At 40.8% G+C, this 16,679-nt stretch overlaps 1 protein-coding gene across 1 annotated transcript; it reads right to left on the bottom strand.

The window, feature by feature from the left end:
• Positions 1-6,766: 6,766 nt before the first annotated feature.
• Positions 6,767-15,678, bottom strand: MMP1 (matrix metallopeptidase 1). The gene is made up of 10 exons (XM_036902775.2): positions 15,503-15,678; positions 14,828-15,072; positions 14,582-14,730; positions 14,222-14,347; positions 13,362-13,517; positions 12,038-12,155; positions 9,825-9,958; positions 8,170-8,332; positions 7,537-7,640; positions 6,767-7,322 (listed from the first exon to the last, which is right to left on the bottom strand). Exons 1-10 carry the CDS (start codon positions 15,602-15,604, stop codon positions 7,213-7,215), a joined length of 1,407 nt encoding a protein of 468 aa, XP_036758670.2. The 5' UTR covers positions 15,605-15,678; the 3' UTR covers positions 6,767-7,212.
• Between the last annotated feature and the right edge of the window lie 1,001 nt (positions 15,679-16,679).

The raw sequence follows: 16,679 nt of genomic DNA, 5'->3' as shown, positions 1-16,679 counted from the left end.
CATGCAAGAACTTATTGCCTATGTAAGAACTTGTTCACCATGTAAAAACTTGTTCGTTATGCTTCAGAAGATTGGAGACTGTTGAGAATTAGGCTTGGGGTTGATTAATGATTGTGCCTTGAGTCCCCTATACAGAATTTTATTGTTGTTAACAACCATTTGATCAATAAATATGAGAGATGCCCTCTCAAAAAAAATTAAATTAAATTAAATTAATTAATTAATTAATAATAATTTTTTAAAAGGCTCACAAACACATGTAGGCTTAACAACATGCTCATAAATAATCAATGGATCAACGAACAAATTAAAATAGAGATCAAGGAATATATGGAAACAAATAACAAAAACAACACAAAGCCCCAACTTCTGTGGAATGCAGCGAAAGCAGTAGTAAGAGGAAAGTATATAGCAATCCAGGCACACTTAAAGAAGCAAGAACAATCCCAAATGATAGTCTAACATAACAATTATCGAAACTGGAAAAAGAAGAACAAATGAGGCCTAAAGTCAGCAGAAGGAGGGACATAATAAAGATCAGAGAAGAAATAAACAAAATTGAGAAGAATAAAACAATATAAAAAATCAATGAAACCAAGAGCTGGTTCTTCGAGAAAATAAACAAAATAGATAAGCTTCTAGGCAAACTTATTAAGAGAAAAAGAGAATCAACACAAATCAACAGAATTAGAAATGAGAATGGAAAAATCACGACAGACCCCACAGAAATACAAAGAATTATTAAAGACTACTATGAAAACCTATATGCCAACAAGCTGGAAAACCTAGAAGAAATGGACAACTTCCTAGAAAAATACAACCTTCCAAGACTTAACAAGGAAGAAACACAAAATCTAAACAAACCAATTACCAGCAAAGAAATTGAAGTGGTAATCAAAAAACTACCCAAGAACAAAACCCCCAGGCCAGACAGATTTATCTCGGAATTTTATCAGACATACAGAGAAGACATAATACCCATTCTCCTTAAAGTTTTCCAAAAAATAGAAGAGGAGGGAATACTCCCAAACTCATTCTATGAAGCCATCATCACCCTAATACCAAAACCAGGCAAAGATCTCACCAAAAAAGAAAATTACAAACCAATATACCTGATTAACGTAGAAGCAAAAATACTCAATAAAATATTAGCAAACCGAATTCAAAAATATATCAAAAGGATCATACACCACAACCAAGTGGGATTCATCCCAGGGATGCAAGAATGTTACAACATTCAAAATTCTACCAACATCATCCACCACATAAACAAAAAGAAGGACAAAAACCACATGATCATCTCCATAGATGCTGAAAAGGCATTCGACAAAATTCAACATCCATTCATGATAAAAACTCGCAACATGATAAAAACTCTGGATGTAGAAGGCAAGTACCTCAACATAATAGAGGCCATATATGATAAACCCAAAGCTAACATCATACTGAACAGCGAGAAGCTGAAAGCTTTTCCTCTGAGACCGGGAACAAGACAGGGATGCCACTCTCCCCACTGTTATTTAACATAGTACTGGAGGTCCTAGCAACAGCAATTAAACAAAACAAAGAAATACAAGGAATCCAGATTGGTAAAGAAGAAGTTAAACTGTCACTATTTGCAGATGACATGAAATTGTACATAAAAAACCCTAAAGACTCCACTCCTAAACTACTAGAACTGATATCAGAATACAGTAAAGTTGCAGGATACAAAATTAACACACAGAAATCTGTGGCTTTCCTATACACTAAAATGAACCAATAGAAAGAGAAATCAGGAAAGCAATTCCATTCACTACTGCATCAAAAAGAATAAAATACCTAGGAATAAACCTAACCAAAGAAGTGAAAGACCTATACCCTGAAAACTATAAGACACTCTTAAGAGAAATTTAAAAAGACACTAACAAATGGAAATTCATCCCATGCTCTTGGCTAGGAAGAACTAATATCATCAAAATTGCCATCCTGCCCAAAGCAATATACAGATTTGATGCAATCCCTATCAAATTACCAGCAACATTCTTCAACAAACTGGAACAAATAGTTCAAAAATTCATATGGAAACACCAAAGACCCTGAATAGCCAAAGCAATCCCGAGAAGGAAGAATAAAGTGGGGAGGAATCTCACTCCCCAACTTCAAGCTCTACTACAAAGGCATAGTAATCAAGACAATTTGGTACTGGCACAGGAACAGAGCCACAGACCATCGGAACAGATTAGAGACTCCAGACATTAACCCAAACATATTTGGTCAATTAATATATGATAAAGTACCCATGGACATACAATGGTGAAATGACAGTCTCTTCAACAGATGGTGCTGGCAAAACTGAACAGCTGCATGTAAGAGAAAGAAACTGAATCACTGTCTAACCCCATACACAAAAGTAAATTTGAAATGGATCAAAGACCTGAATGTAAGTCATGAAACCATAAAACTCTTAGAAAAAAACATAGGCAAAAATCTCTTAGACATAAACATTAGTGACTTCTTCATGAATATATCCCCCTGGGCAAGGAAAACAAAAGCAAAAGTGAACAAGTGGGACTACATCAAGCTGAAAAGCCTCTGTACAGCAAAAGACACCATCAATAGAACAAAAAAGTACCCTACAGTATGGGAGAATATATTCATAAATGACAGATCCGATAAAGGGTTGACATCCAAAATATATAAAGAGATCACATACCTCAACAAGCAAAAAGCAAATAATCCAATTAAAAAATGGGCAGAGGAGCTGAACAGACTGTTCTCCAAAGAAGAAATTCTGATGGCCAACAGACACATGAAAAGATGCTCCACATAGCTGGTTATCAGAGAAATGTAAATTAAAACCACAATGAGATATCACCTCACACCAGTAAGGATGGCTACCATCCAAAAGACAAACAACAAATGTTGGTGAGGTTGTGGAGAAAGGGGAACCCTCCTACACTGCTGGTGGGAATGTAATTTAGTTCAACCATTGTGGAAAGCAGTATGGAGGTTCCTCAAAATGCTCAAAATTGACTTACCGTTTGACCCAGGAATTCCACTTCTAAGAATTTACCCTAAGAATGCAGCAGCACAGTTTGAAAAAGACAGATGCACCCCTATGTTTATCGCAGCACTATTTACAATAGCCAAGAAATGGAAGCAACCTAAGTGTCCATCAGTAGATGAATGGATAAAGAAGATGTGATACATATGCACAATGGTATATTATTCAGCCATAAGAAGAAAACAAATCCTACCATTTGCAACAACATGGATAGAGCTAGAGGGTTTTATGCTTAGTGAAATAAGCCAAGCAGAGAACTACAAATAACAAATGATTTCACTCATATGTGGAGTATAAGAATAAAGAAAAACTGAAGGAACAAAACAGCAGCAGAATCACAGAACCCAGGAAAAGCAGTAAGGCCACTGGGTCATCTCCCCATAGCACCATCCATCCCACACCCTTCCACAAAGCTCATTGGGTTTATTCCCTCTGTGCCTCATGTTCCACATCTGTAGGAGCCAATGAGCAGGTCCCTGTGAGGTTTAGAGTGTCCATAGCAAGTCCTAGCAGAGGCCAGGCCCTTAAGGAATGAGGCAACTGTCTTGATTCTCATAGCAAGCAACAAGTGCACTGCCCCTGTGCACCCAGCTGCTGCAAGCCATGCCCCCTGAGACCAAGTGAAATGCTTCAGACGTGGGAGAGGGACACGAGGGGAGAGATTCAGTGCCCTGGAAACAGGGCAGTTGAAAGGAGAGGCCAGCACAGGGTTGAGGGAGAAGAAACTGTGCTGGGCCTGCAGCCACAGGCAGCTCCTAAGTTCTACTCTGAATGTGCCTGTAGAAGGGCAGCTGCCACCAGTTGGGGCACCTGGCAGGCAAATGGGTAAGTTCAGTTTCAGTCTGCTGATCCGTGAGTGGACAACCAGGGACAAGTATAAACAGACACACACAGCAGCATCAGCACTGTTGATAGTCTCAGAAGCTGGTACTGGCCACAACGGTTGTGCTGGTAGACGCAGGTGTCCCTCCTCCCTGGCACACCTCTTCTACCGCCTGGTGCTCTCAGTTGCCCACATCATGCTGCTCTGGGCTAGGCGTCTGGATGATGTGGAGCTATGAAAAGCAGTCATCTGAATAGCAGAGGTCCTGCAGGGCCTGGACAGCTGGCTGCACCTGAGATGATCTCGTGGAGGCACTCCCAGGGTATTTCCCAAGCCTGAGCAGGGGCACAGCTCCCTGGGGAAGGGCTAAGGGCCTGGAGCTGGCTCTAAGATGCCTCTCAGCTGCCTGCCTGCCCACGCTACATTCTGGGCCTGCCTAGGACATTGTTTTCATCTCTTGCCTCTGAGACTCTCTCTCCCTCCAGTACAGGGACTCTAATATGCATGGAGGCATCCCCACCCCGGTACTCAACAATTCAGGCCTATGACTTTAAGGCTTCCATTGACAAAGGTGATGCCCTTGTCCAGGCTATACTGAATCTCGACCACCCTAAAGCACAGAAATGGCAGATGGTGACTGCTAGCCTGGAGATACACCGTTCTTGCACCTACTCCACTTGTACTGCATAGCTGTCCTCAATGTAATAACTGAACATTAGGCATGTGGTCCGCCGAGAGCAGATGGCATGGGACAGGAGAGCTCTCCCCAAGCGAGATGAGGTCAACTTCTGCAATGAAGGCTGACTAGGCCGTGAGGAGCCCTGCATGGGCAAATGCCGTGGTGGCTATGGGCTATGTGACCAGGCTGGCTGCTTGGTGTCACCATCCAAACTCTTCCATATGACTATGTTGGCTTAGCTCTGAGAAGACTGCCTGGACCATAGGTACCATCCCTGGGGCCCATCATCTCCTGCATCCTGCCCTCCTTGGTAGAGCCTGGGAGACAGGGCATCACTGAGCCCCTTGGGACCACAGGCACAGGTTGGTACAGAGGATGTCCTGAGCCCTCCCAGAACAGGCAAGTGCAGCTCCAGCAGAGGTGGCATCCACCATGCTGGACACATCGTGGTGCATAAATCTAACCACGTGGCCGACCACCCAGGGCACTTACTCTCCTTCCTTCTGAAGTATATGGGCAGGTCAAATTATGAACTCTGAGTTCACCTCGATGGGTTCTTTTTCTAGGAGAAAACCAGAGAGAATCATGTGAGTGGACATGTCCCCACAGCCATGTCTCCCCTCCTGTCTGCCTTTGGCAAGCAGAGCTGCGTCTCTGACAGACATCAGCCTCCGGGGATGGATTACTTCCTGATATTTCTGTTATTTTGCGGGAACGCGGGAGGTGACACTCAGGACACTTGAGGTTCCATAACTAGTAGCTACGGCATCGTCTCACCGCTGAGCACCATTTACTTCCTGATCTGTGACCACTGGTCAGGGCTGTTCCCTACAGATGGTTCGTTTCCATGAGGACCAGCTTTGGCACTGACTCAGTTGTCAGACTAGCTATGACCTTTCAAACTGTGTCACTCTTCCTGGCAGAGACTCAGGAGAACTGGGGCTGCCTCTACTCCCCTCCAGCAGACACTTGGATTTGGGTCCTTGTCTCTCAAGGGAAGTGAGAGCCCAGGAAAGGCAGGGGGATGGCAGCTCTGAGGGCAGACCCCACCCCACACCCAGCTGGGGCTCAGGGAAGGCTGCTTCCAGGTGCATGGTGGTGCTGGGGATGGATTACTTCCTGGTATGCGTGGCAGGTGTCCAGGCTCCCAACCTTCCCTCCTTCTACTTGTCCATGTGGCCTCTACCCTACAGGGGCCACAGTGAACGGTCAGCAAGGGCTTTGAAGGTTTGACTCCCTGAGGTCCAGTAAGCCTGCTGTGCGGCTATTGTCACTGGATGCACCAAGGGGGCCACTTTCCCACGACACCAGTGTCTCCTTTGAGTCAACAGATGTTGTCATCTTTCTTAGCATTTAAACTCGGATCATAAAATTTAGCATTGCCTGCTTCAGAATCATGAATATCTCAAAATATTCTCAAGACTCTGTCTGTACTTGGGAAGTCTGCAAATACCCTGAGTATCCTGTGAGCTCCTGATAATACTCATAGGCCTTAGAAACTACTTACAGGACTCCAACCTACACTAACATCCTCCCAAATTAGGCATGATCAATTAGATAACACTCATCTGGAAAAACTAGGTTATGCAGCTTTAACAAAACCTGAAATCTTAGTGGCTTAGTATAATACAAGTTTACTTCTTAAGCAAAACCTACTGAAGTTGGGGTAACTGGAATAGTGGTCCTTCAATTCAGGTTTCTTCCAACTTGTGGAAACTCTAAAGATGTGCTTCTACAGCAGAACTGGGGAGACCACTGGGAATTTTTACCAGAAATCAAACGTTCCCACGTGGAGCTGATATTGGTCACTTGTAGGCACAATCCAGTGGCTCTAACTCATCATATGCTGCTGCACATGTCTCCCATATAACTGTAGGGAGTTGGACTTTGGAGCAACATAACCTTCCCATGTGCTCATGAGGAGAGAGAGGGCTATGCTCTTCCAAAGCCCTACCATGTTGTCACTGCTTTTACCTACAGCCAGTTTTGGAATCCTTATACAGGATATAAGAAATAGACTTTCTCCTTCTATGTGATGTAAATTCCACAAAAATGGGGAATATCTGAGCTTCTTATATTCCTAAATCCCTGTGAAAGTTTGCAAATTTGTCTACTTCCAATTTCAAACTTCAAAATCTCAATGTGTGGCTTTATAATCAGAAAAGAACAATATAATAACATATATAATACAGTTTATAAAATGACAGAGACAAAGATGTTTTATCCCAAACATGTAAAACACTTTATTTTCTGTAATAAAAATTGTCCTTTGCATATTAAGATGATAGCAGCGGCTGCTCATGTGTTTCTGAACTGCTTTTCCTTGGTGAAGGTTCATAACTCTTGCCTCTTTCTTGAGAGGAGGTGTTCATCACTGAGGCTGCTCTCCAGGATCAATATCGGTCTTATACTTTGGAAAAGAGCTTCTCTCTTTACAAAAATTGACCCATGTGAATCCATGAGCCATGGACTTGACCTTCCTTAGATCTTATATGGAACTAATTTATAGCAGTACATAAAACACTACATTCTAAATGTTTAAAAATATGCAGAATGAGGTATAAGTAAGATTATATACTTAAGAACTATATATTTTATGTACACATCAGGCTCTTCTTTAAGCCCTTGAAATACATTTTTCTGTTCAACTTTGTTAACAGTTGATCAATTTTTACTGCATTTGAACCAGCTATTAGCTTTCTGGAGACTCAAAATTCTCTTGGTTTTAGGATCAAATTTATATTGTCTTGTTCCAAGAAAGAAATAGAAAAATCCTAGAAATAAAAAAAAAGAGAATTACTACATTATACAAATTATTCTAGTTTTAACTTGAATTCTTGAAAAGCCCAAGTAATCTGTGAGAATAAGTATTTTTGGCATTTGCTAGTCCAAATAACAATACTAATGCTATTAGCAATACTAATAGCAACAAAATAGAGGAAACACACACACACACACACACACACACACACATATATATTCACTTACCATCTTTCTGGAAAACAGCGTCAACTTTGTTGCCAATTCCAGGAAAGTCATCTGCTATCATTTTGGGATAACCTGCATCCATGGATTGTTTATATTCATCATACCTGGTTGAAAAATAATTACAAGTATCATAATGTGTTAAATGTGTAGACTTCTCAAAATTATGGGGAATTCGCCAGCAGGAATGTAACAAGAACTTTTAATTCTATAATAGATCATGTGTAAAATGGGGGTTAGGATGAGGTGAGGTAGGATGTTGGGTAGACTAGAAGACTGAGAAGGTCACTCTGAACTCTTAACATCTAATTCTAGTTCTCTAGTAGGTACCACATAATGTCCTAGTAAAGTAAATCGCAATGAAACATAAACTCCTATTGGCTGAAGGAGTTCATCTATGAAGATAAATGCCCTCCTTTTTCAGCTCCCCATTCTCTCTGGATCCCCAGCACAGGTTTTTGCATGAAGATTATTGATGATAATCAATAGACTTGGACGCTGGACTGGCTACAGCCATTCACAGAAAAGGCAGCTACTCAAGGCAAGATGAGACTTATTTTGAAAAGGAACAATCGAGCACATTCTCTTTATGTGGAAAAAAGTGGTGCCCTAACATTTCCTGAAGTCTGTCTTTACCTCCAGTACTTTTTAGCAACGAAGAAGTATGTTTTCCCAGTATTTTCATCAGAAACAGCAGCGTCGATATTCTTCACAGTTGTCGGGATGCCAAAGGATCTGTGGATGTTCTTGGGGTATCCGTGTAGCATTTTCATCCCCTGAAAAGCCCAGTACTTATTACCTGCCAATCAAGAAACTGAGATGAAAATACTTGCCCAAGGGTACCCGTACACAGTCAAATGATCTCCAGCTCAGTTCTCGGCCTCATGCGCAAGAGCAGGGTCCTAGCTGTGTTTTAGAATCATGTAGGGAGAGTTTGAAAATACTGATGCTAGGATCATCCCCAGATCAATTAAATTAGTACATTTTCAAAAGTTTCCTAGATAATTCTAATCCCTGACAAGCTTTGAGAATGACTGTTTTACGGAGTTAAGGCCTTCTTTCCAAATCCAGATATTCAAATGACTGGAGAGCTCATTATGCTGTGACAGTGATGTAAAACTTGCTTCTCCAGGTTGCCCATGGGAGGAAGTTTGTACCAATAGTACCCTCAATGCCAGAGTGCCGTAATGTAATGACCTACAATCCATAATGACTTATAACCCCAGGTAAATGTCACTACATCTGACTAGAATACATTTCCAAATACTCGAATTTGTGCTGGGTCCAGATCTGTATGTTTATACTTGGTAAATCCCACATCACACAAAACTGGTCTTACATCTTGAAGCCAGCATTGTTCTAATTGCACAAAACTTAAGTTTCCTTCATGAAAAAGAAATTTGAGATTTGTATATCTAAAATCCTATTTAATTTCATGGCATGAGGACTAGAATGCCTGTCTTAAAGGTAATTTGCCCATCTGAACTGCAATCAGTTCTTTGCCTTGAGTATATGGCTGGGTCAAGTATCTTAAGGTTTTTCTGTGCTATGCCAAATGCAGAAATACTGGTGTTTGCATAATGTCTTCAAAGTCAGGATCTGAACACTGGATTATGTTTCATTCTGATAGAATTAGGAAGTTTTCCCCATTCAATCTGCAGTAATTCAGGACTTCTCATACTGAAGTATGGGTTTCAGGATTTGCAAATTGCCTTGGGTTCTTGTTAAAATCCAAAAAGGTCCATATTGGGACTTGATAACAGGAATGCAACTTGGGAGAATTATGCTAAGTGAGATTCTGTATTACTTAACTACTTGAATGATGTCAACACTCTAGGTTTAAAAACCATACTAGACAGTTGGCTGCCCATGGGGGCCTCTCCCTCTCTCAGGAGAGTCAGTGGTAATAAAATAGGCTCTGTAATTAAATCACACTACTCAAATGTTTCTGTTCCACTCTTTTTATAATACTGGCCCAAAGCTCTCAATTTTATTCCTGAGCACCCCCAGGATTTAAAATACATAAATGGTTTACACAGAAAACATTTCCGTAATTCCATGTTCACAATCAGGCAGAAAATTTATATCTCCAGTCATAGACTTTTTATTTAAAACGACTCAGATATTCAATATGCAATTCTTAATTAAGATGATAGACTTCCATTGATTTGGTGACACTGTTAGATTTTCAAAAGTTTAATAAGTGGAAAGTAGCTAGAACTCTTATATCTTAGCCCAAAAGCAGAAGAAAAATTAATTCATAGAAACTGAAAAATAGTTGGAAGTATTACCTTTGAAAAACCTGATTTCATCTCTATCAACAACCTCATAAGCAGCCTGAAGTCCATTTGGCAGATGGGGCCAGAAAACAGAAATGAAATTGAGCTCAACTTCTGGGTAGAAGGAATTTGCACGCATGTAGAACCTGATGTGAAAAATAGTAACAAAGGTCTTGATCTAACTGATAGCAAGCTCTGACTGACACCCAGCTATTGCTGGCATTACTGATGTACTGGTAAATGTTTAACATCTGGATCTCCAAGATGGAGGCATGAGGAGGGTGAGGGTGGCCAGAGAGTTCTGGTTTATAGAGGTTGCTAATTTCTAATTTCCTCTGTGAAAATGCTCCCACCAGGGCAGAGTCCAAAAGATCTCTATTACACCACTGTATAGTATTTCCACCATTCAAATACATTATGCATAAACCTCAAGAACATAAATAAATAGTAAAATGTAGCAAAATAATTACAAAAGGATGAATTTTGCTTAATTACATTTGGTTTTAGTTTAATTCTAAGTTTATTTAATTTAACTTTTAATAATGACCGTGTTTAACAACCAGCTTGCAAAATTCTCAAAATTCGACAATTGGCTTTGGCAAGCCATTAGGAGCCAGCTGGAACACACTGCAGGCTGGAACTCACCCCTAATACTCTACATTGGTGCACTTCCAACAGGCCTTTCACTTGCATCATGACTTACTTCACATAAACCCTTCAAGAAAATAATACTGTCATCTTACAGATGAGAAATTGAGGTCAGGGACATGAAAGGAGGTGTTTTAAGGCCACACAGCTGATAAGAGGCAAAAGTTCATTTTAAACTCAGATCTGGCAGCCATTTCTTATGTCCTCCTTTGGTGGTTTGAAAGTTGATCCTACAGTCCACAGTACCAGGGTAATGGCTGAACATAAACTGTCATGTAGGCCAGCAGAAGAGTTTTCCAGATTTTAGGCTGCAGGGAAGAGTATGGCCTTGGTGGCCAGGGGCCTACCTCTAGGGCCAGTCCTGGCTCTACCAGGCTCTGAGACCTTGGACATATCACTTTCTCTCGCCTTCACATCTTCATGACTTGGTGATAGTTAAATGATCCCAGCTTTCTTTCAGTATCTACAAATCCTAGCCTTGATCCTGTGTGTTCCTCGAAGTAATTCCTCAAAAACTTGCTTTGATAGGTGTGTGGCTTGCTATACTGAGAACAATCCTTTAAAATCACGTATTTCCTTAGCACTTCCCAGCACTGAGTCCCACCCTATATGATTTACATCCAGCCTAGTTTTTACATTCAAAAATACTGAAGAGGATAAAAAGCATCAGAAGCCAATGCCCAGCCTCCTGGGTACGATATGACCAGTAATAGTGGCCGAGCCCCCCAACTTTCTGTGTGCTGGAGCCCTGGCCCTTCCTTAGCATGGATATTTCTGTGGACTGCTTCATTCTGATAAAGACTATGTTATTATTTTTCCTGGTCCTTTAGGAATCAGTATGTTACAGAGAGCAGGCCTGTTCCTTGCATGTGAGGGGACTCTAGTATTTTTGAGGCCACATGTTACAGAGGGAGTTCTAGGACCTTCCTCTGAGGAGGGCACTACATTGTGACCTGCCCATATCTGCCCAAGGGAGATTCCTCATCTGCACTTGGGGATGTTCCTTCCAATGGCTTCTACCCTTCTTTAGGCTCAAGGGGACAATAGAGACCTGCCATGGTCACAGGCTTTGTGAGAGCTGTTTTTCCCAAGAAGGAAGGGAAGACAACTTTAAGGATGGCTACACAACCCTTATCTGCATGATAAAGCTCTGAAAAGGACTGATTTCTCCTAATAAAGTGCTGACAGACTTACCACCATAAAGCATAGAACAGCCCTTGAATAGGGGTCAGAAGATTAATCATTGTTCTGTCACCAATGAATTCTGTGCCCTGAAAGAATCTCTTTCCTTCTCTCTGACCTACTTTACTGATCTATAAAATGGGTTTATATTTACTGATATTTTTACTTCAATGGTATTTTTTTCTAAAAATCAAATGAGAGAATACATGTGGGGAAAAAACTTGTAAGTTCAATATGATGGTCAAATCTAAGCAATTCTTGCATTTTATTATAATTGTGTATATAAACAAATGTAAGATAAATAATGTGTGAAAGTTTGTAGTAGCCCATAGGTACCCATAGCAGTAAGTGTTGCTATTGTTACAAACACAAAACACAAAGAACTGATGTCTTACCTGTCTTTAAAGAACATCACTTCTCCCCGAATTGTAGTCACAGCATCAAAGGTTAGCTTATTATCACATGTCTGTGGGGTTTGGGGGCCGGTTGGCTGGATGGGATTTGGGGAAGGTCCTAAAAAAAAACAGTGCTGGTGTTAGTTCTGCCTGGCATTGGAAAACTACATAAAAAGTGAAAGACAGCTTTTACTGTACAGCAAAGGACACCATCAGCAGAACAAAAAGGCATCCTACAGTATTTGTAAGTGACTTATCTGATAATTAAGAGCTCACATGCCTCAACACCCAAGAAACAAATAACCAGATTTAAAAATGGGTAGAGTATCTGAACAGACACTTCTCCAAAGAAGAAATTCAGATAGCCAACAGGCACATGAAAAGATGCTCCATATTGCTAATCATCAGGGAAATGCAAATTAAAACCACAATGACATATCACCTCACACCAGTTAGGATGGCCAGCATGGAAAAGACTAAGAACAACAAATGCTGTTGAGGATGCAGAGAAAGGGGATGCACTGCTGGTGGGAAGGTAAACTAGTTCAACCATTGTGGAAATAATATGGAGGTTCCTCAAAAAACTAAAAATAGAAATATCATTTGACCCAGAAATTTCACTCCTAGGAATTAACCCAAAGAAAACAAGATCCCTGGTTCAAAAAGACATATGCACTCCAATGTTTATCACTGCACTATTTACATTAGCCAAGATATGGAAGCAACCTAAGTGTCCATCAGTAGATGAATGGAAAAAGAAGTGGTACACATACACAATGGAATATTATTCAGCCATAGAAAGAAAACAAATCCTACCATTTGCAACAACGTGGATGGAGCTGGAGGATCATTATGCTCAGTGAAATAATCCAGACAGAGAAAGACAAGTACCAAATTATTTCACTCATTTGTAGAGTATAACAACAAAACAAAAACTGAAGGAACAAAATAGCAGACCCACAAACTCCAAGAAGGGCCTAGCAGTTACTAAAGGGAAGGGTGGGCGGGGAGGGAGGGAGAAGGGGATTAAGGGGCATTATAATTAGCACACACAATATAGGTAGGTCACGGGGAAGGCAGGATAGCACAGAGAAGACAAGTAATGACTCTATAGCATTTTACTAGGCTGATGGACAATGATTGGAATGGGTGGGAGGGACTTGATCATATGGGTGAATGTTGAAACCACAATGTTGTTCATGTGAAACCTTCATAAGATTGTATATCAATGATACCTTTATTTTAAAAAGTGAAGGACAGCTTCTTAAAGAGTTCATCAGCTAATGGTTGTTTAATGGTCCCTTAGTGTTTCTCCTCAACTCACCATATATGGCCTGGATGCCACTGATGTCATCCTGAGATAGCTGAACATCACCACTGAAGATGTAGTTGGGGTACATCAGAGCCCCAATATCAGTAGAATGAGAGAGTCCAAGGGAATGGCCCAATTCATGAGCTGCAACTCGATACAAGTTGTATTCTAAAAGGAACAAAAAAATCCATTTGCAATTATTTGAAATGTTTTCAGTTTTGAGACATTTAATTAAGAAGTAGTCTACAATTCTACAAGGACTAATGCTCATGCTTTCTCAATAGCTTTTTGAAATATACATAAAACTTCTTTCCAAAGGAGGGAGGAATGCATTTATGAATATGAAAGAGATAGGCTAAAGCCTAAACCATGAGTACACTGGTACAATTAAAAAGCAAACTCAGAGTTTATCAAAGATCGGTCAGTCTTGTCAATGGTTAGGTGGTGCATATTATTTCACAGAGAAGCAATAGGATCCTATCAACACAATGTTTTTTCCTATCTACAAACTAATACATACCTAATATTGGAAATTTGGAAAACACATAGAGCCTATCCTCCCTTAATTTCCACATAATCCTCCTAACACTTAAATTTTGGTGTGTCCTTCTAGGAAAAATATTCTCTGTAGATAGCCACAAAACATTAGAATTTTCAGCATTTCTTAGTAGAGATGTTAGAGTAGCCAATAAGATGGTGTTACTAACAGAAATATCCATCTTTTACACTTTTCTAAATATTTCATTAAGGTTCTAAGTGGAAGCATAAAAATCCATATGTCTATTAATGCATTGCTTCAGTTAAATCAGCCAATATTACCATGAAACAAGGAGAGGTCGGGGAATTGAGAGAGGCAACATTAGTTGACTGACCTAGGTAATTGTTGGTCCACCTTTCATCTTCATCGAAATGAGCATCCCCTCCAATACCAGGGCCTGGCTGAAAAGCATGAGCAAGATTTCCTCCAGGTCCATCAAAGGGAGAATTATCATGGTGATCTGCAAGAAACAGAATCAACAGATGTACTCCTCGTATCTAATTTAGGCTAGTGTAAGAGGGAAAGTGCTGGCTTCACTAAGAGGCAGCAGAATTCCATCAAATAGGATATGGTTTCCCTCTTTAAGCCCATAAGATTAAAACCTCTTAAACAAGGAAATCCAGCTGCAAAGCTGAAGAGATTCAGAAGCAAGGTGAAGTTAAAGTAAGAATACATTCAGGTCATAAGAACTTACCTCCCCTGACAAAGGATATCATTATGTCTGCTTGACCCTCAAAGACTTTGGTGAAAGTAAGGGGTGAGACATTACTCCACAGTTGAAAGGCGTTCTCAATGGCGTGGTCCACATCTGCTCTTGGCAGATCTGGTGTGTAATTTTCAATCCTTAAAATGAAATAAAACATGGACACATCGAACCTCATTTCTTACAGCACTGATGGGATATAGCATTCTCACTAACTAGGATGTTCAGTCTAGTTACCTGTAGGTCAGGTTGGTGTCCTTCCATTGAGGGTTCCCCGGAGTGAGGACAAACTGAGCCACATCAGGCACCCCACATCTGGGCTCCTTCATCTTATTTAGAGTTTCAGCATCTGGCTTCCCAGTCACCTCCAATCCAAAGAATTCCTGCATTTGCTTCAGCTTTTCAACCACTGGGCCACTGTTTCTCCGCCTTTCAATTTGCTTCCCATCGCTCTTCAGGTTGTAGTAGTTTTCCAGGTATTTCTGGTGATAGATAAAGTTATTGAGACACTGGATGGGAATTCTCCTTTTTGTGAAGATTGTCCATGTGAAGCTTTAGCTGAAACTGAGAACTACTTTTAAGGATTGTGCTTAGATTTTACAGTCCTTATTATTCTTACTATTGGTGGAAACTGTAATTTTGGAGTAGAAACCTCCCTACCATTAGTTACCGTCAAGTCACAACAGCAATTTGTAAAACCAGGTTTGCATATTGTCTTCTTGGTTCCCTGTCAAAGGAGAGTCTATGCGTGGCCTGATACATTTTTTTGAGAAAGTATCCTTTCTGACAAAAATTTCTCCTTCTAGAAAATTTCCCTTAAATAAACTCTGTTATTCTACTACTACTCCATTATACCTCGGGGAAGTGAAAATACAGACTTCACAATTCTGGCAGGTGAAATTCAGTATTTACCTGGACCATCTCCTCATCTTGCTCTTGGATTTCTGAAGTTGCTGCTGGGAAGCTGTGAGACCCCACGGCCCAGAGAAGCAGCAGCACAGGAAGGCTGAGCATCCTGGCTTCTGTTTTCCTTCTCAGCTAAAGAAATTGGATGACTTCTCACCCTCCTCTGCTCCAATATCTTGACTAGGAAGCACCCTCCTTATATATATAGTCCTTGTGCTTCCTGAAAACCAAAGGCTGTCTGACTCACATTTCATAACATCCTCTTGATTAGCAATGAATAGCCTGAGCAATTATTAGAAATGGTGACTCCAAGCAGATTATTCATTTCTGCTTGGTGGTGTAATCTTATGATTAATATCAAACAGGATGTTTGTGGAGACACACTCCATGGTATAAACAGTTGTTTTCTCCAGCTTATTGCATCCTATTTGAGAAAAGCCTTGCGCACATGGATCACAGAGTGCTTCATGACTGCTTTGAAATAGGCTTTGCTCCTTGATTATCCTGGTAGTGAAGAGCTCTGGGTTGTACATGCACCTTGCTCCCAGGGCAAAGGGTAGAACTGCTGACACCACATACAACACCTGTACTGCTAGAGTTTGGTGGGGTTCCCTTCTGCCCTTGCTAAGCTGCCTGGTGCATTTTCCCATAGCACCACCATTTCTCTTAATCTTCATTCAGGCCTAAAGCTTGAGAACCTTGGCTGAGAAGTCCAAAGGTTGGGTATGAGATAACTCTCTATGGCTCATCAGCATCCTGAGACATATAGGATTCTTCTCTGAAACCTGTCAGAATGTGCCAGGGGAGACAGGAGCTGGAAAAAGAACATGTGTTGAGTCCGGGGTCTTATTTTTCATTGTCCTTGCTCCCCTCAGTGTCAGCACATCTTTGCTCATTGGGTCTAGGCAGCAGTTATTTTGTCTTTCTTGTATACATTCATTTATATATTTATGCATTTCCCCCATTCAAAAGGTCTTATTTAGTATCTGCTATACACTAATTACTATGGGAGGGGGCTAATTAGTAGACAGACATCTTATGGGACACCTTCAGATTGCTTTAACAGAATTCTGCACAAAGTTGCTCAGATTAGTTTTACCAGAAAGTTCTGGGGCATGAGAGTCTAGAGCTGGTCTATCCCTATTTCCTGACCATTAATCCTCCTCCCTCCATCATGATTTTT

The sequence above is a fragment of the Manis pentadactyla genome, chromosome 13 (genome assembly GCF_030020395.1).
Source record: "Manis pentadactyla isolate mManPen7 chromosome 13, mManPen7.hap1, whole genome shotgun sequence".
Lineage (NCBI taxonomy): Eukaryota > Metazoa > Chordata > Mammalia > Pholidota > Manidae > Manis > Manis pentadactyla.
The sequence above is the reverse complement of the archived record's forward strand: the minus strand, read 5'-3'. Positions and strand labels throughout refer to the sequence as shown.

Excerpts from the sequence above, each read along its gene's own strand:
- MMP1 (XM_036902775.2), bottom strand. The coding sequence starts at position 15,604 with ATGCTCAGCCTTCCTGTGCTGCTGCTTCTCTGGGCCGTGGGGTCTCAC. Across the intron at positions 12,156-13,361 it reads TGGCATCCAGGCCATATATG|GACCTTCCCCAAATCCCATC; the intron begins GTGAGTTGAGGA and ends GTTTTTTTTTAG. Across the intron at positions 7,323-7,536 it reads CGCTGTTTTCCAGAAAGATG|GATTTTTCTATTTCTTTCTT; the intron begins GTAAGTGAATAT and ends TTTTATTTCTAG.